The sequence below is a fragment of the Acipenser ruthenus genome, chromosome 32 (genome assembly GCF_902713425.1).
Source record: "Acipenser ruthenus chromosome 32, fAciRut3.2 maternal haplotype, whole genome shotgun sequence".
Classification (NCBI taxonomy): domain Eukaryota; kingdom Metazoa; phylum Chordata; class Actinopteri; order Acipenseriformes; family Acipenseridae; genus Acipenser; species Acipenser ruthenus.
This window is the reverse complement of record NC_081220.1, coordinates 13132334-13152173: the sequence shown is the minus strand read 5'-3', so window position 1 is coordinate 13152173 and position 19840 is coordinate 13132334. Positions and strand designations below refer to the sequence as shown.

Below are 19840 nucleotides of genomic sequence, written 5' to 3'. Positions count from 1 at the left end.
TATAAAAAATAATAGATGGGCCTCTTCAGTGAGTTACAGGAAAACAATTCCTTCTCGGGTTTCTGTGACAGTTTATAAACTACTCAACCTGACGGTCTCGTAGTTTATGATGTCACAGCAGGGGTCTGCAAGACTGGTCCTGGAGAGCTGCTGTGGCTGCTGGTTTTCGTTTCAACCAATCTCTGTTACTTAATTGAACCAATTACTGTCTTAAGTAGTCAAGATTAACAGGTGCTCCAGATCTTTAGCCAGTGATGATGTAAAGACAGCTATAAATCCTGCTGGATCGGGGCTCTCCAGGACCAGGGTTGGAGAGACAAACCCTAGATGGAATTATTTTCCTGTAACTCACTGAAGCCCATCTGTTATCTTATTTATATATCTTTCTTTATCTCAATACCAGGCATCAAACATGGTCAAGAAATATGAAAAATAAAGACATACGAATGTAGTTTTCATATTTTTTTTAATTGAAAATATTTCTGTGTTAAAACAATCATTTACATCTTGAAGTTAAATATGAGAGAGGAGAGAGGTGTTTCAGTGAAGAGCTGGAGAATCTATCACAGCCATCAGTGCCAAAGCAGCAGGACTGCCACAGAAAACAGAGACTGAACTACAGTGAGTGAGTGTGTGGAGAGAGGATGCAAGTCTGTGTGTGTGTGGAGCAGGGATGTGAGAGAGTGTGTGTGTGTGTGGAGCATAGACGCAAATCTGCGTGTGTGGGTGGAGCAGGGATGGGAGTGTGTGTGTGGAGCGAGGATGCAAGTGTGTGTGTGTGTGGAGCGAGGATGCAAGTGTGTGTGGAGCAGGGATGCGAGTGCGTGTGTGGAGCGGGGATGCGAGTGTGTGTGTGTGTGGAGCGAGGATGCGAGTGTGTGTGTGTGTGGAGCGAGGATGCAGGTGTGTGTGGAGCAGGGATGCGAGTGTGCGTGTGGAGCGGGGCTGGCATGCACGATATCCTTGCAGTGAGACGGAGGGGAATTAACTGTACAAACAAAAATATATAAAGACCAAGAGGATCGCTATGAAACAGGTTTTAACACCAACAGCAGCGCTGCCTCTATATTACCACAGAACAATCCGGCCATGCTGACAGTACATTGTAAAAGTCCTGCATTACCCTGAACAAAGACCCTTCGCTAATCCACGGTTTTCAATATTTCATGTTTTTCAGATATGCTAAATAAAGAGGGAGAACAGCATATGAAAAGAACAATGCTGGTTGCTATTGAATGAGTTGCGACTTCACCAGCTCTCCCTGGAAGAGTAAGACCAGGTACAGAACCTGGTAGTAAACGTCTAACACTCATCATCATAAACTCCAAGTCCAACGTAAAAGACACTGGCCCAAACGTTTGACTTTCTTGTCAGTTAACCCCGTTTTTACCAGGTTAACCTGTAAGTGACTCGGTACGCCCTTTTTTGTGAATGGGTGCTCTGGTATGCAGGGATGAAAGAAGACTCCCATTGTATAGCAGTGTGATCCATTCCGGGTTTTACTGATTTTAATAACACACCGAGCTTGTTACCTACAGACTAATCAAGCCTGTAGTAAAAGCTGGAATGGGTTGTGCTGTGTCAGCCACCCAGCCTCTTCCAGAAAAACATCACAACTCAGATATTTCCTCAGAATAATATTTACAGAAACATGGTCTTGCCCAGGCTTCTTCTGATTGGGTTAGACACTAGCAGCTAATTAGTAACGCAGTGGTTTGATTTGGGTGGGGGTGGGGCATAGCATGGCAAATGATACAGAGAGATGCTTTGGAAGGGTTTTAGAGGTTAAGAGGGGGTGAGTGTAATTAAGAGTATTGTAGCAGCAACACCCACACTGGGCGAGGTCTTAGTTTATTGGTGCACATAATGGGGGCGTGGTCTCATAGGTTTGCGGGCATGACATCAGTATTCCGGAGGGGTGTGGTCTCAGTTGATTGGTGCGTACCCGGGCTGCTGTCTCCCCAGTCGCCGCACACACACATAGGCCCCTCCCACCAGCAGCAGCAGCGCGGGCGTGCCGAGCCCCACCACCATGATACCCAGAACCAGCGGAGAGAAGGAGTCCTCTGGGGGGGAGCCCAGACCAAGCAGGCACGACCTGGGGGGGAGAAAGAGGACTGTAAGGCCATTCGAACGAGGTTACTGTTTGATCTTTGTAATCATTTCTTATGCATTTCTAAGTGCTCTAAAACGTGCAGCTTTGAAAGAAACCCATTTTAAAGCATGCTACCTGGTAGTACACAATTGCAGCACTAATGCTTTAAAACTACTCCAATTCAGAGCAATGGCAAATCGAATTGGGTGGATAGTTCCCAATAAAGTGGCCAGGCAGTAGACACTGTTCGCTACAACCCCTCTGCAGCCCTGCAGTATCAGTGACTCTTGTCCCTCACCAGCTCAGGTAGCCTGTGGCATTGTAGAAAGGTTCTCCAGGGATCCCGAAACTGATGTTGACAGCGCTGGCTCTGTACCCCTGATCCAGGGCGCCCCCGAAGAAGGCCAGAGCGAGCCCCAAGCGAGGAGGGGGCAGGGGGGGGCTGGCGGGGGAGTGCCGGCAGGGTGTGGAGTCCTCGAACACGGGCGAGGCAGTGCGGTATGCTACCGGCTTCCACTGAGCATAGCTGAGCACCGGGGCACTGCTGTTAACATGCACTGAGACCAGCTGAGACACCTGGGACAGAGGAGGGGCAGGAGAGGAGAGAGTTTTCAAAACATACCGACACAGCCAGACACACCAGGGATGGAAATAAGACAATTGCATATGATAACGTTGTTTGCTATTGAAGTGGCTGTAACTAGGGGTAAGACTCCTATTGCATAGCAGTTTCACCCATTCCAGGGTTTACTACAAGCTTAATTATCCAAGTATCTATGTAAAAAGATCCTATGTGTCTGATCAAATTGCAATGCAATGTGAGTCCTATTTCCATCCCTGGACACAGCCAGACTCACTCAGAGCCTCTTTACCTGGAATATGGAGGGAGTATATTCATCGTCGATGGAGCGGTGGGTCTCCTCTCTCGCCTCGTGATCTCGACTGTCGATCGAGAGCAGCTCTAGAGCGAACCTGGAGCAGTTTGACCTGGGCATGACCCCTTCAATCACGAAGCGCAGCTGGGAGGAGTTAGCACTGTGGAGGAGGCGGGGCCAGGCAGGGTCACGACCCCAGGACTCAAAGGCAGAGATCTGAGTGAGAGAGAGTGAGAGAGAGAGAGAGAGAGGAGTGGCAAGAAAAAACAAACAAAGTCACAGTAGAATCCTGGAACAAAAGACATTTAAATGTACTCTGTGTCAAAAGTGACCATGTTCGTATTCGTTTATATAAAAGAAATTATAAAGGACTGTTTAAAAAAAGATATCAGATCTGAAGTGAACAATACAGTCTAGCTTGTTTGACTGGTTTTCCAGCCAGTATTTGTTGAAGTTTTGACAGGATATACCAACATGAAAAACCCACGCTTGTCCCAGGAATAGTCACAAACTGGTCCTGCAGGGTCATACTTGAAAAACAACCATGCATCAGATTACAGAAAGAAAAAACTGAACCCAAAGGCAGTCTAGAGGCTGGTGGACAAGTTTGGAGGAGATCGGTGACTGTTGTGTCACTTTGTAGAGTGCAACATATGGACAGATACACACACAAGGCTCCCCTCTCCCCTCTCCCCTCACCTGGAAGCAGACTCTCCCTCTGTGCTGTGACTGGTTCCTCCCACAGAGCTGCGCAGTCAGGGCCGAGTGGTTGAGGGTTCGATTCAGGTCCTCCCAGGTGAACTCCTCCAAGCTGTAGGGAGGGAAGTAGCTGTCAGCTGCCGCCTGGGACTGATCAGTGCTGTTATCCCTGTACTCCCAGATCTGCAGGGAGAATAAAAACAGTAGGGATGCAACAATGAACCAATTATTGATTCTTGCTAGCCTCAATGAAACACTGATTGGATTAATCTCCCTGGTTCCCCTATTTGGAGCCTGATGTAAAACGAGGTACCCAGAATCACGCGCTTACCTGTGTGTTGCTAATTAAAGCTCTTCCATTTGTATGGGTTTCGATATGATAAACTGCAGAACCATAATGAAGAAAAAAACAGATGCAGGGATGGAAATAAGACTCCCATTGCACAGACGTCTGACCCATTCCTGGTTTTCCTATAAACTTAATAAGACACACCTGAGTTTACCTACACACTGTGGCTAATGAAGCGCGTAGTAAAACCTGGAATGGATGCAACAGGAGTCTTATTTCCATCCCTGGACAGATGTCTTCTTGCTTTTTAATAATACAGTTCTCACAATGCATATATTATTTTGCTCTATGTAATAACATGCATGTTTGCCATGTTTACTGTATCTGTGTACAGCATGTAACGGTATATGGAAATGGTTGGGAAGAGATACCGAAAATAAACTGGCCTGTGCTGTACAGTTATTACAGTGTAATCACTAAAGCTAAATTCTTAACGTTAAAACTGGGCTAACGTTAAAACTCTAAACTAGTACCAACCCTAGGATAACCTACTGTATTACAAGATCCACATTTACAATGCATCTCCAGCATGACTCCAAAGACATTTCTTGTCGAAACACTAATCGCAGGGATTGAAACGGCTCCTTTCGCACAGCAGTGTCACCCATTCCAGGTTTTACTAAGAGCTTGATCAGCCACAGTGTGTAGGTAACAAGCTCAGGTGTGTCTTATTATTAAACTCAAAGTAAAACCAGGAATGGATCAAACTGAGCAACAGGAGTCTTATTTCCATCCCTGGATCTGTTTTTCGTGCTCTAGTGGGAGTGTTCACAGCGTCGCTATGCAGGAGCTACCTTACTGAAGAGGAAAGCCGTGGAGTACCGCACAGCGCTCGCTGGCTCCACCGTCAGGCTACCCGAGATGTTGTTAGACAGCATGCGCTCCCAGTCGATTTGCACCCGGGTCTCTGGGCTGTCCGTGTGCACCAACAGCAGCGTGGGCACCCCCTGGCTGCCCCACAGGAAGTGCAGCGTGTCGTTGTTCCCGACGGCACGCACGTGGAGCACGCTGACATTGGAGGAGCCGCTGCGACCCGGGTTCAACTCCAGGGAAACCTGCATGCAAACACACAAGTGATTGAAGAGTAGGGTCAGGTAGGGCTAATCCACCCACGTTTTCAAATCACAGACGTTCATAGACAATATGTTACTTCAAATTTTAAATCAGGGATGGAAATCATACTCCTATTGCATAGCAGTTTCCCCCATTCCAGGTTTTACTATGCGCTTTGTTTGCCACAGTGTATAGAAACAAGCTCAGGAGTGTCCTATTAAACTCATAGTAAAACCAGGAATGGATCAAAGTGCTGAGCAACGGGAGTCTTATTTCCATTCCTATAAATGTACCTTAAAGTAGACAAGGTTGCAAATCGTATTTATTGCAGTGCAAGCATATTTAAGGCGAGATTAGGCTCGGGGGTGGAATAGCCCCACGTGAATATTTTTGCAAGTTCCGTTTCTTTGTGGACAGAATGTCAATGATTCGTCATGTGCACCATTCGAGGCGTGCATTTCAAGAAACCGCAGCACTATTTATTTTACTTTTCCCTTTTGAATGTGTACGTTTTACAAAACCGCCAGCAACCAAGTTTAAGCGAAGTCAAAAGATTAATTACACTTTGTAGCTTAACATCGGGCTTGAAAAAAGAGATTCTTAGACTTTAGACCTTAACGTGTAGAGAAAGGGAACGAGGGGCTGGTAAGTTTTAAAGAAATCTGGGTCCGGTTCGGGTTTCATACCCAAATAACTGTGTATATATTATTATTTCAACAGCAGAAGTACAGCACTGTACAATGGTAGCTACTGACAATATAAATAAACCAAATGAGCGCAGTCACCGGAAACGTGCAATGCAATTCAATAACAATGTACCGGGTTGACAGCTTTATCGGAAGCTTTACTGACACAACGTTTTAACAGCAGAGTTACATTTCTTAAATTCGGCGTCTTACCTTTCTGCGGTAATTATCCGTGCCGCCCCCAAAGAAAGCCTGGACGGCTGTTATTAAACTTATAAAGTATAAAAATACATCGAGCCGGACCAATCCTGCCAACAGCTTCATGGCTGATTCCGCAATGAGTCACGTGTGACCAGTCAGCTGATCTGTAAAGCACAGGCGCGCTCTAAAAGGGGAAGGAACAGCTTTAAGGGCTTGCACGATCAAACGAGCACTAGCGACATTACACCCCCAGGGGCGCCATCGAGGGAGGGGGGCGGTATGGTGGCGTAGTGGTAGTGCTGCTGCCTCACAGCGCCAGGGTCCTGGGTTCGAATCCAGCCTAGGGTACTGTCTGTGTGGAGTTTGCATGTTCTCCCCGTGTTCGCGTGGGTTTCCTCCCACAGTCCAATTGGTTGATTGGTCACTCTAAATTGCCCTGTGTGTGTGTTGCCCCGCGATGGACTGGCGTCCCGTCCCGTCCAGGGTGTATTCTCGCCTTGCGCCCTGTGTATGCAGGTTAGGCTCCGGCTCACCGCCACCCTGTAAAGGAGTGAGCGGTTAATGCTGATGCATGGATGTTGTAAGCACCAGAGGTCACGACACCAACAAAAAGCCAACTCAGAACACCAGCACTTCAATTATAACGTCTTAAGTTAAAACATCATTACATATGCAGCGACCTTTACATGTTGTGACTAGTTCCCAGACAAATCGCAAAGTATTCTGCAAAAAAATCAAAAAAAGTCGCACAAATAGTGAAAGAGCGTTCAGCGTCAACATTGCTTTAGAAATTCAGATTGATATGCGTTCATATACAGCAGTAGTGTGTTCATTTAAAATAGAAGATTGTTGACAATGAAATGTTACTGACAGTTACTGTTTTTTCCCATCACAGTATGCTAACTCTGCTTGTATCGCAGTATGTACCAAGATGTAAACGCTCTTCATTGACGCGTGATAAACGGTCTTGCCACCTGAAAAAGAACATTTACAAAACAAGGCGGCCATTTGGACAGTCCGGTTCCTGCAGCTTATCGATCCCCAAACGATATCAAGTCGGGTGGTAAAGGACGATTCTCAGAACCAACGAGTGAGACAAGCACTCGGGTCTGTTGTATTGTAACGGCTGACCTGATCACACCACCATGGCACTGTGTGTATAACTGTGCTGCTTATCTATCGCTGCTAATCACCGTTTAAGACTAGTTTAACCGTGTTATTGAATTCAATTTCAATTCAACTCAATCTATTTTATTCCTATAGCGCCTTTCAAACCACAGTATCTCAAGCGCTGTTGGTAAAACAGAAGTACACAACATCAAGTAGTAGTAACACATTAATAATAATAGTAATACAATTGGAGAATAGAGGTAATTAATAAGAATGAACAAGATTAAAAATAAGCAAATAAAACAATGATATTTGTAAGTCAGGTTTAAAAGGCTACACTATACGTCTTTAATCTTGCTTTAATATCGTGTGAAGCAGCATCTCTAACAGAGAAGGATAATGACTTCCAGTCTGGGGTGTTTATAATTGAATGCAGTTTCTCCACTCCTTTCACATCTTACCTTTGGGAGGCACACATGGCCAGCGTTAGCTGATCTTAAAGTGCGCAGAGGTTTATATGGGGGCAGAATCTCTCGTAGGTAATCCGGTGTCAAGCCATGCAGTGCTTTAGATGTCAAGAGTAAGATTTTTAAATCAGTTCTAAAATGCACTGGAAGCCAGTGCAGGGAGGTCAGCACAGGAGTTCTCTGATCCTGTTTCTTTGTTCCAATAAGAACCCTGGCAGCTGCATTCTGAACAAGCTGCAAACCGGACAAAGCATGACGTGGAAGCCCAGCAAATAAAACATTGCAAGAGACAAGACAAAACCAAAGAAAGAATTACCTTCTCAGCATCAGACAAAGAAGGAAAAGATCTAATTTGAGCAATGTTTCATAGAAGATAAAGACACTTGTAATGTTTCTAATGTCTCAAAACTCGTCAGAATTTTTTTTTTTTAAATTACAAGTATGTCTCAATCCTAAAATTCTATAGCTATGCAAAATCTTTGGCCATAGCTGTACATTACAACACAGGCAACTTCCCCATCATACTTCTGCAAACCTTTGTTACAGTATTTTGAAACTATAAAATCAATGTCATGACATCATGCAGGTGGCTCATTGATAAAATGGCCAGTGAAGATTTCTTAAACCCAGCAATATTAGACAAAAAAAAAAAAAGTCCATGCTCACAGGTTACGGAAGAGCTTATAAAAGGGGCTTGCTAAATGCCTGAAACCAAAATATGTTTCCAGTACAAGACGATCCAATATTCTGCACACATCCCAGTCACAAAGCCCACCTGTGTGCTTACACAGGACTTGAGGATGGGGACACCAGTGAAGCAACTGAAAACATTTATTTTAAACAAAGTATTAAAAGAAATGTAGAAACAAAACAAAGCTTTATTATTTCAACTGACTTTATTGTCACTATTATAATGCAGTTACAACTGATGTAAACCATTTTGTGTCATCATTTCGACAAGCTGGGTGTCAGAGAGCACACTCGCGGAGGATTCTGGCTCCGAGCCCCTCAGACATTGCAATAAATACTGAAATGCGGGCGCGTGCGTGTGTGTGTGTGTGGACTGACTGGTTGTTCAGAGACATTGCAGACCATTCCTACTGCTCAGCCGGTGGAGCTCCAGAGTCACCCCCCTTCTTCTTGTGACCGGAAACAATGTCGTCGATACGCAGGAGCAAGATGGCAGTCTGGAATAAGAACATAAGAAAGTTTACAAACGAAAGGAGGCCATTCGGCCCATCTTGCTCGTTTGGTTGTTAGTAGCTTATTGATCCCAGAATCTCATCAAGCAGCTTCTTGAAGGATCCCAGGGTGTCAGCTTCAATAACATTACTGGGGAGTTGGTTCCAGACTCCCACAATTTTCTGCGTAAAAAAGTGCCTCCTATTTTCTGTTCTGAATTGCTTAATTCGTTTGTCTGTCAGGTCAGTACCTTGTTTCAAAAGGTAAAAGCTAGCCTTTTCACTTAACTTCACATCTGCTCCAATCTAATCATAACTACCCTGCAAAACCAATGTGTAATCGACCCATCTCTCACATTTCACACATATGCCCTTTCAACATGTAGTATGCTTTCTCAAACATTAACCCTTTGCGGTCCATTGTCGGACTGGGTCCGACATTGCAATTATTCCTCACAGGTCCTTTGTTGGACTGGGTCCGACATCATTATAGCAACGCAATAAACGGGTGTTTAGTCGTTTTTTCTCCGGAAAAAGCCGAGAAAACCATTCAATTGCCGAGTGGGAGCGACAGGAGCCGAGACAAGTCGGGGAGAAAAAAAAAAAAAAAAAAAAAAAAAAAAGGCGTATCTCATGAATAGTCATACATGGTATCAGGTATCAGATAATGGGGCGTTCATAGTAAACAAGCTGGCTGAGTGCGTCAGCGCACTGAGACTATCATGGACATTTGCAGAGCTTTTTTCAGATGTTATAGTAATAAAATAATGACTTGGATCGCATTATTGAGGAGTTTGGTGATAAAACGAGTGATCAGGAGATGATTTATCGGTATGTACGACTATTATTATTATTATTATTATTATTATTATTATTTATTTCTTACATAGCTGAACGCTATAGCAAACGAAAGGGTGGGGCGGGGCTGGAGATGCCTAGTGAGTGCTTTGTTGATATGCAGGGCCATTTAAACCCGTTTGACTGAAAAAAAATACTTTTAAACAGCGTGTTTAAAAGTATTAGTTAATAAATGGACCGCAAAGGGTTAAAACACATTTAAAAGGGGAACTGTAATCAAATGAATATACTGTACTAACAAACACACAATTAAACAGAATTTAAAAGAAATGGCTCAAAATAAGCCGAAAAGCAGCCACCTCTGGGGTGGAGCGAGGCAGCGTATCTGTGCCAGCACAACACAAACACAAACAGAACCAAACATGCAAAACAGAAGCAGAGAGCCCCACCTCCACTGCGGTTTTGTAGGTCTGAGCTTTGACAGCGAGTGGCTCCCAGATCCCCAGCTCCTTCATGTCCACCAGCGCCCCGGTCTCTCCGTTCACTCCCCACGACATGCTGCCCTCCTGAGTGTGCTTTGCCTGCAAGAGACCCCAAACAAACGTCTTCATTCAAAATACTGTAGTTCAGATTTGAGCTGCAAGAAAACATTTCTATATGTAATACTATGGAGTGTGTTACTGTTCTGGATGAAACATTTCTGTATGTATCACTGCAGGGCTGGATATAAAACTCCCATCGCACAGCAGTTTGATCCCTTGCACTAAGGATTAATCATTTTTAAGTGCACCACTATGAAGTGTGTTAGTTGTGAATGAAGCATTTCTATGTGTTACAGCGGGGAGTGCCTTACCCTGAGGGAGGTAAGGACCCGGATGGTGCTGGCTCCGCAGTTCTGAATCAGGGTTCTGGGGATGACCTCCAGGGCCTGTGCCACGGCGCGGTAAGGCCACTGCTCCACACCGGTCATGGTCTTGGAGCGCTCCGTGAGCAGGTGAGACACAGCCATCTCCGCAGCCCCGCCCCCCGGCACCAGGGAGGGGTCAATCAGCACATTGCGGCACACCTGCATGGCGTCCTGCAGATTGCGCTCAACCTCCTGTGCAGGGAGCAATGGAAAAGCAAGGTGAAGATAATGCCTTCATCAGTGTATACAAAAACACCTGGACATGTTAAACCTGGTCCACTCGCAACAAATATCTCCTGCCATGTATAAAATAGTGGTGTAACTATATACTAATCTCATGATATGGTAAATTTCACGATATGCATCATGATAGATGTGACTGTCCCGATTGGCTACATGTAGGATACATTATAAAAAAAAACAATTAAATGAGATAGGGAGAGTATATATCCATACCAACCATAAAACCCACTTCATTCAAGAACCACTTGGTGATCTGCAATGAGCCATGTTATGCTTGTGTTCTTGTATCACGATATCAGAGAATGGGATGCCATCTACACATATAAGATGTAAAGGGGACTGGTTGATTTCTCGCTCAGGTCGTGTCCCTATGGCTGTGTAAGAGAGCTAGTATCTCCTTGCTAGCACAGTTGATGGTGTTTTTAGTTTTATGATAGTGTGCAGTACACATATCTGCCCAGATCTGTGTCCGAACTCCCAGCAAGTATCACCATGCTAGACCTTGTATGGAGCTGATGCTGTACTCAGTAAGCTGGTACACAGTACAGAGAGCTGCACTCCCAGCCCGTATCGCCATGCTAGACCTTGTATGGAGCTGATGCTGTACTCAGTAAGCTGGTACACAGTACAGAGAGCTGCACTCCCAGCCCGTATCACCATGCTAGACCTTGTATGGAGCTGATGCTGTACTCAATAAGCTGGTACACAGTACAGAGAGCTGCACTCACAGCCAGGATCTCCTTGCTGGCCCCTCTCAGGATGATGGTGCAGGCTTTGGGCTCCTTGCACTCTGTGATGAAGGTGAAGTACTCGTCCCCAATCTTCTTGATCTCGAACAGGCCGGCGCCGGTGCCCACGTCCTCCTCGCGCAGCTCGTCAGTGCGGCTGGCAATGTGCGCGCCACACGCCCTGGAGAGAGGGCAGGGTTAGGAGGGGGCAAGGCCACAGAACTGGGAGGACAGCAACAAGAACTAAGCTCAGCTTTTTTAAGGCACTAGCCAAAACGTGTTTGTTTACATGGCTTTGTTTCTTAGTGTTACCTTTAGTAAATCCTCTCTGTCTTCCCACTTTACCATACAACCTTTAAGTTAATAAGACAGATGTGTTTCAACTAGTGCCTTCATCAGTGTACCTTTCTTTCAGGATCTAAACTAGGCAATACAAATGAGAACATGCTCCTAGTATTACTAGTAGTAGCAGCTAGAGATGGCAGAAAAATTTAAATTCTGAAATCAGTTCAGAGACGCCTCACGATCCCTCACCTGGCAATTCTGTTGTTATCTGTTTTCCTGACACGGCGGATGGCTGTGATGTTTGCTTTCATGAGGTAATGCTGAGCCAAGTCTGGAAGAAACAGCAGGCGACTGTTACATTGCAAGCCAAAGCAGCAAGACTCAATGCTAGAGGGTCGCTAGCTGGGGGCTTGGAGTCCTTGACTAGAGGTTAAACTGAATTACATTTAGACATTCATGGCTGGTTTCACAACCCAACTGGCATTAATTTCAGACTAGCTCAAGGTAACATGAGGTAGTCTAGTGCCCTTGAAACACCAGGCAACCTTTGAGGAACTTACTGTAGGTGACAGGTTTATCATGTAAAAGATCAAACACACTCTCAGCAAGCAACACATTTTAAACGTATCCTGACTTGAGATACTGAATGAAAATGGATCACCCCTACAACAAGCTGCTTGAAAAGTTGCCTCATGTTACCTGGGCTCAAATGCTAAATCGGGGTCTGTTTTCTACCTGCATGTTTTCAGGAACAAAATAAAGATTGCCAAGACTTTTTACATAAAAATCTATGCAGTACTGTAGTCAGTGGAAGTCTAAACTAATAAAATAGGTCTGCAACAGGTGTAAACTCAGGGATGGAAATATCCAGAGTTTTACTCGGAGTTTGATTAGCCACAGTGTATAGGTAACAAGCTCAGGCGTGTCTTAACTCATAGTATCCCTGGTGAGTTTTGTGGTTTCTTTCCCTACCCGAGATTCCCTTCTCTGTGAAGATGAGGTCTGGTTTCAGACGGATGATGTCTTCGCAGATCTGCTGGATGTATTCCTCCTCCATCTGCAGAATTCTGGCAAAGTCTTCCTCCCGGGTGATCTCAATATCCGTCTAGACAGACGGACAGACAGACAGAGGAAGCGTTAGGACAGTCAGCCAAGAAAGGAAATACTAGGCAAACAGTCTATAGCTATGGCCCAAATTTTTGCATCACAATTCCACACACATCTATCTATCTATATATATGCAGCTGGTTCTTTGAGATAATTTTTAACTGACATACTAAAAGCTCTGAGCCGGGTTGCTCAGTAACCGGTTTAGGGGTCCTTCAGAAAATGCTAAGCAAATGACGCCTTGCTAGCATTATCAAATCGCACGTTGACTTGGTTGTTTATCAGTTATTAACAAAAGAATCACAAATCAAAACAAAAATGTCACTCTGCTTCATCTAAAAGATCAAGGTTGGCTTCTCAGAAATATTAAGAGGAATTTACCACAGAATGGTAATTTATTCCAAATAAAAATCAGGTGGTGAAGTATTTGGATTGGGGTTTAACTTCTAAATGCTGTGTTTACAATTACCAAAATGATACATTGAACAGCAAAAATGAGGTCATTGGCTTGCCAGAGCCCAAGAACCTTTTAATTTCTAGGGGCTAGCAGCCTCTGGCCTTACACACTCCCTCCTCGCTTCGCCTGGCACATGCTATTGTTTTCTCCTTTCATAAGTTGGCATCTCTGGAATATGTTGACGTAACATTATTCAGCCAAATCGACTTTGAAGCAGTTAGTTAATTCTAAATAGTGCTGATGCACAACTTTTGGCCATAGCTGTACATCCAAGACTAAACACCAAAGGTAATCCAATATAAAAGTGAACTACAAAAACACCTACAGTGTGTTTATTTGAAAGTATTTTCATAAATACACAGTTCAGGGTTGAAACCCCCCAACCCGCCGCCACCCACACCGGTTATATAAATTAATAAATTAGTTGTTTTATTTATAAATCTAATTTCAAAAATCCACACAAAGAACAAATTGCAGGAATCTAAACAATACCCTCATTGTACATCAGTTTGATCCTGGTTTTACAAGGAGGCTTTCAAATGAACTGGCGTTAGCTTATTCAGCCAATGCTCGCTCCAGCAGTATTATTAGTATCCAGTCAGTTGATGTTGCGGATGCTGTGGGGGCAGTACCTGACTCTCTCCCTTCTTGTACTCCAGCGAGCAGTCGAGCAGCACGATGCGCGGGTTCTTGATCATCCTCCGCATGCGGGGGTGAGTCACGTCCTTGTTCACCATCACGCCTCGCAGGACGCACGAGTCCTCGATGATACCGCCTGGGATCTGGAGACACAAACACATTGAGCAAAATGAAAAGAAAATCCAGCGAAAAACCTCTGGAATGCAATCATGTCTGAATCTCACAAACATGATTTAATATATATATATTTTTTTCTTATTGGTTGAACAGTGAAGGGAATTCAGTTTTGATTACAATATGCAGTTGATTCAATTCGAGTAGCACTTCTATTAACCCTTTGCGGTCCATTGTCGGACCTGGTCCGACATTGCAATTATTCCTATCAGGTCCAATATCAGACTATGTCCGACATCATCAAAAAGACGCAAAAAAATGGTTTTTAGTTGTTTTTCCTATGGAAAAAGCCAAGAAAAACCATTCAATGGCCGAGTGGGAGCGACAGGAGCCGAGACAAGCCGAAAAAATCCCCCCAAAAAAAAACCAAAGGGCACATCTCATGAATAGTCATACTTGCCCCTGGCATCAGATAGGGGCGGTCATAAGGAAACAAGCTGGATGGTACTGCATCAGCGCTCACAGAACATCACAGACATTTGCAAAACTTTTTTGAGATGTTATAGTAATAAAATAATGACTTGGATTGCATTATTGAGGAGTTTGGTGATAAAATGAGTGATCAGGAGATGATTGATCGGTATGTACGACTATTATTATTATTATTATTTATTTCTTAGCATATGTGAAAGCGATAGCGAACGAAAGGGTGGGGCGGGGCTGGAGATGCCTAGTGAGTGCTTTGTTGATATACAGGGCCTTTTAAACCCGTTTGACACTGAAAAGAAAACTTTTAAACAGCGCGTCTAAAATTAACTGCGCGTGTGAAAATAAATTGGACCTGACGCGCCTGACACGCTCTTAATAAATGGACTGCAAAGGGTTAAACAGACTCTGCATACTAGCCCATGTGTTTATCTTGCCCATAACCGCACTTCCATTATGTTAGTGCATGCGACTATACCGCAGTGCTGAAATCAGATGAGGCTGTGACTGGGTCTGATCAGTCTGCCTGCCCCAGATTAAACCCCATGCCAAGGAGTGTGTCCGGCAGCCTGGGTCGTACCTTCTCCACCTTGGCGTATTTCTTGATGTCGATCTCTTTGCGCCCGTTCTCCTCCAGCTCTACGGTCTTCACTGCGTCCAGCGCGATGTTGCAGGCCAGGTCAGCCCAACGGTTGATAGCCTTGGTGTTGATGGCAGAGTTTATGATCTTCAGCATCATCTCCCGGCTGCTCACATCCACTGGGGTGCTGAAGACAGACATCGTTTTATTTTTCATATAAATAACGGAAGGTTGTAAATAAAGGTTTAAACGTTAAAACTGACATTTTTTAATAATTAAAATAGCCAAAAAGAGGATCTTGCATGGATTCTAATTTTTTTTTTTTCAAAAAAACATTTATGGTATTTTGATGCGCTGCAAAACACTAATTGAAAAAAAAAAAACTGAAAAGTGAAATTATATAAAATGTACACATTAACACAGAAAAGTCTACTTCTCTTGAAAATTGACAGTTAAATTGAAATTCACGGTTGACAAATACTTACTCAACAAATGTACATTTACAGCCTAGTTTTAAATTAAAAAATAAAAGTGGGAAACTTGAATTCATCAGGGATCATGTAAGGTGCACAAAGTATAAACTTGAAGGACAGTCAAAAGCTCTGTCACTGATCTTACATTCCTTTTAGTATTCCGAACTTAGCAGGTCTAACCCCAAAAAAACACTGAATTTACAACACAATCAATGTAATGATCCCAGCAGTGTTTGCGAGGGACAGCCCAGGTGCGTACCTGATGTCTTTCAGGATGCTGATCATGTCGTCCAGAGCCTGTCTATAAGCGCTGATCACCACCGTCGGGTGCATCTGCTGCTCCAGGAACTGCTCTGCTACTGCCAGCATCTCCCCGGCTAGAGGCACACAAACAAGCATCACACGCTGCAGCACTGTGGTCACAGGTCGAGTGCAAACGGCAGTGAAACGCTTAACGTTCACTGGTCACCACCTGTAATGGAAGTCTGAGGGAATCCTAGAATACCCCTGCGTGCCGTGGACAGTACAAAAGACCCCCACCCCCCACTGTCCACTGTTTTTAAAGCTGTTTAATTTCAGGGATGGAAATAAGACTCATTGCACAGCAGTATGATCCATTTCTGGTTTTACTATGAGTTTAATGAGAGTCATAAGGGATAGTGACACTGTAACCACTTTTAAAACTAAGCTGAACACTTAGCAGTACACTTCCTAATTACAGTCCTGAGTATTTCTATGCGCTTTGCCTGTCCTCGTTTGTAAGGAGGTTTCTCTCGTGCTGCTGCATTTACCCAGAATGATGACTGACGTGGTCCCGTCTCCCACTTCCTCGTCCTGGGTGCGGCTGATCTCAATCATGGACTTGGCTGCAGGGTGCTGCACTTGGATCTGCAGACAGTAGGAAACAGCCCTCTCATTACAATACGCTTTGATTGTTTTTAGACACCATACACATCAACCAATCGCGATGAACTACTTCCCAAATTCCAAAATTTCAGCACATCTTATCCTGCGTTCATAGAACTCCACACCAATGTTAAAAAAAACAAACATGTAACTGGTACCTTTAAGAAAATATTAACAAAACTGCAGAAAAGCATTTGCTACAGTCTAACAAGGTAAAAGACATGTAATCCTTTGATGCAGCTGGTTCAAGTTTGTCCGGCTGCACTTTCGTTTTTCATAAACCCTGTAGCCCTGCATGCATTATTTAAGGAATGTGGTAGTTGATTCTGGACTGAACCACTTCAAGACAAAAATAAAAATATTTCATTTTAAACCTATTCCTGAGTACATTTGTTCGATTTCTAATAAGTTAACACGTCACGTGTAGGTCGATTGTTCTTGTAGAAGTGACATCATTTCACCCAGTTTGAGCTCAGTTTTGCTCCGCAGTCCTCTGCACAAGAAGACATCTCTCATTCAATAGAGACACCCTACATGTGACACACTAACTTACAAACTGAGACTCCCGTATGCGTCTCAATTCATATTGTATTACTACAATGAGCTACAGCAGTATGGTTCTTCACCTCTCTGAGGATAGCGTTGCCATCGTTGGTCATTACAATCCCTCCCATGGGGTCAAGCAGCATCTACGAATGAGGAAAACAGAACAAGCAGTGAGAATATAAACAGAACACAGTGAATCTGGTGAGAAGGCTCTCGCATTTACACCATGGAAAAGCGAGAGTCTGTCTAACCCCACAGCAGCATTAAATTAAAGAAAAGTAGACCATTGTTTTGATGTCTGTGAATGTCTTGAACTTCTCTTTTGACATACTGCGCATCTTATGACGTTATGGGCATACATTAAAACACCTTCTAAGCTACAATTATATAAAAAAATAACTGCTTTATACAAGTCACTAAATTCCATTTAAAATGGAGAGAAATTGAAAATATAAATGCTTTCTTGTTTATTTATTAATATATTTTGAAGGGATGGTCACCCAGATAAGTACCATTTGCACAGAGTTACCACACCAAGCCATATTGGTTAGAAATCTATTTGGTCAGTGGTAAGTGGAGTAGTGGTTAGGGCTCTGGACTCTTGACCGGAGGGTCGTGGGTTCAATCCCAGGTGGGGGACCCTGCTGCTGTACCCTTGAGCAAGGTACTTTACCTAGATTGCTCCAGTAAAAACCCAACTGTATAAATGGGGAATTGTATGTAAAAATAATGTGATATCTTGCAATAACTGTAAGTTGCCCTGGATAAGGGTGTCTGCTAATAAATAAGATAAATACGTTGTACCCTTCCATGAATATACAGAGCTGTATTTAGTCAGGGAAAGCCAAATAAGGCAATGACTCCGACTGGTTGCAGTAAATGAATGGACCAAGTCGCTTACCTTCATCATAGCTCTGGGTCCCAAGCACGTTCTAATGACATCTGCTATGGTCTATAGAGTATAAAGAAAAAGGGTCCGACATCAGTTACAGATCATTGCAAGAAAACGTAATTATTTTTATTACATTGTATTTTTTTCCCCATCAGCTACACACCTTCGCTGCGCTGATGTTCCCGGTCTGGACTTTTCGTCCAGACTCCCTTTTCATATTCTGACCTGAACAGCGAGAAAATAAATGTGATTAATAATATGAGAAAACAGCCACCTACACAACTACTGTATAGCAATCTGAAATATCAATTGTTATCGATGTAAAATGCACAGACCGCACACTTATTACAAAGTACACAAACACCAGAAATATAGCGGTGTACAGTATTTTGACGCAGTTATAATATCCAACACACCGCTAGGACTAGAAGCACGTTAGACACAAGCAAGTCTAGTACGATTGGTAATAACAGATATTATGAAGGCAAGACAATAGCAGTACAGTAAACAAGACTGAATCTTTCAAACGGCCTTTTTTTTGACAAGACAGACAGTTTTCCCAAACCTAAAAACTGCATTGCAAACATGAAAAAAACAAAAATAACTAATCTTGTCCAACCTACCGCGACGAGACAGACAACAACATATGCGAGTAGCATCATTTGAACAGCAGAGCTGAATAAATAACATTAAATTAAAATCACAATTCGCTGACTAATTCGACCGTGCAGGACATATCCGGCGCTAGGCCCATTCATTGCGTCTCGACTCCAGACAGGAGCTCCTGAGACTGGACAGCAGGGTTAATTATTTAGATTAAAAAAATAGCTTTAGAAAAATAACAATAATCGTAATTACAACTTACTCAACACGATAACTGGGCGGCCCATCATTTTGACTCGAGGTGTGTGTAACCGAACCGACTAGAAGCTTCTACAATGCCGGTTGCACAGACTGAGAGACAGAGTGGAGGTGGGGCTAATGACAAGTAGCCAATCCCTGAGAGAAAACCATGCCTGACACCGCCATAAGCCAATGGAAATTCGACTTCGCATTGATGTGCGGGTCGTGCAGCCAATCACAGTGAAATAGCCCTACTCTAAGGGGAGGTGCCACGCAGAGGTAGCCGCCTCGGTTTTTTACCAGGCTCTCCTCGTGGGCACAGGGAGTGTAATGAAAGACGAGAAATAAACATATATTTGAATTTTAAGAAACTGATAAAATTCACAGACACGCCACAAGGCTCACAGGTTTTTAACCATAAGTCGGCGTCTCTTATACACCGTTCTCCGTTGAAGTCGCTTTGCCGTCCCAAACTGTACCTAAGAAGCGGAATGGAAAAAACCGTTAAATTACTACGCATGCGCGCCCAGTCGAAGATGGGATTTGTAGTTTTCTTTTAAGTTACCATGACTACCGAACTCGCTCTCCGTACACACGAGGCTGCACCTTTGTAACCTGGGCATGCATGCATGCATGTAAATACTCCTCGATCGCAGCTTCATTCGGCTGTGGCTTGTTTTGTTTTTGTGTCAGCGTGCAGTAACTGGCAAAATGAGCTGTACTCGTATTCTGATACACATTTATTACACGGAATTGTTTTGTTATAATTTTTTCTCAAAACTTCATTTTTGTAAAAAGTGCTGTGCTCCCTCTTAATTCTGCGACCTGACTCGCACATAAAAAAACCCAACAAACATGCATCTTATGTTGTCAGTATTATTACCTCTGGCGTGAGGGAGAGATCCATTCCACACTGATGTAGGGAGCCAGACCTGGCGATTCTTACAGATCATATACATTAAACTGCAACACAGTAGTTTCCTTTTTTTTGTTTGCAATTAGTTCTCAGTTGGGGGTCCATATTCAAATTTTAAAAAGGAGTCCACCCCCCAGAAAGAAAAGTTTTAAACCCTCTTATCTAAACAGCAGGTATGCTAAATTCTGCAAGCCCCAGCGATAA

General features: G+C 43.7%; 2 protein-coding genes across 2 annotated transcripts; both read right to left on the bottom strand.

Annotated features, from left to right (window-relative positions):
• Positions 1 to 449: 449 nt before the first annotated feature.
• Positions 450 to 6125, bottom strand: LOC117965080 (glycosylated lysosomal membrane protein-like). The gene is made up of 6 exons (XM_059005925.1): positions 5971 to 6125; positions 4813 to 5073; positions 3670 to 3852; positions 2968 to 3186; positions 2394 to 2671; positions 450 to 2098 (listed from the first exon to the last, which is right to left on the bottom strand). The coding sequence occupies exons 1-6, from the start codon at positions 6079 to 6081 to the stop codon at positions 1927 to 1929; spliced, it is 1224 nt and encodes a 407-aa protein (XP_058861908.1). The 5' UTR covers positions 6082 to 6125; the 3' UTR covers positions 450 to 1926.
• A 2287-nt stretch (positions 6126 to 8412) lies between these two features.
• On the bottom strand, positions 8413 to 18877 carry LOC117965053 (T-complex protein 1 subunit gamma). The gene is made up of 14 exons (XM_059006090.1): positions 18743 to 18877; positions 18041 to 18102; positions 17887 to 17937; positions 17066 to 17128; positions 16325 to 16421; positions 15793 to 15910; positions 15061 to 15247; positions 13874 to 14023; positions 12650 to 12782; positions 11927 to 12008; positions 11393 to 11573; positions 10368 to 10613; positions 9964 to 10095; positions 8413 to 8722 (listed from the first exon to the last, which is right to left on the bottom strand). The coding sequence occupies exons 1-14, from the start codon at positions 18768 to 18770 to the stop codon at positions 8633 to 8635; spliced, it is 1620 nt and encodes a 539-aa protein (XP_058862073.1). The 5' UTR covers positions 18771 to 18877; the 3' UTR covers positions 8413 to 8632.
• Between the last annotated feature and the right edge of the window lie 963 nt (positions 18878 to 19840).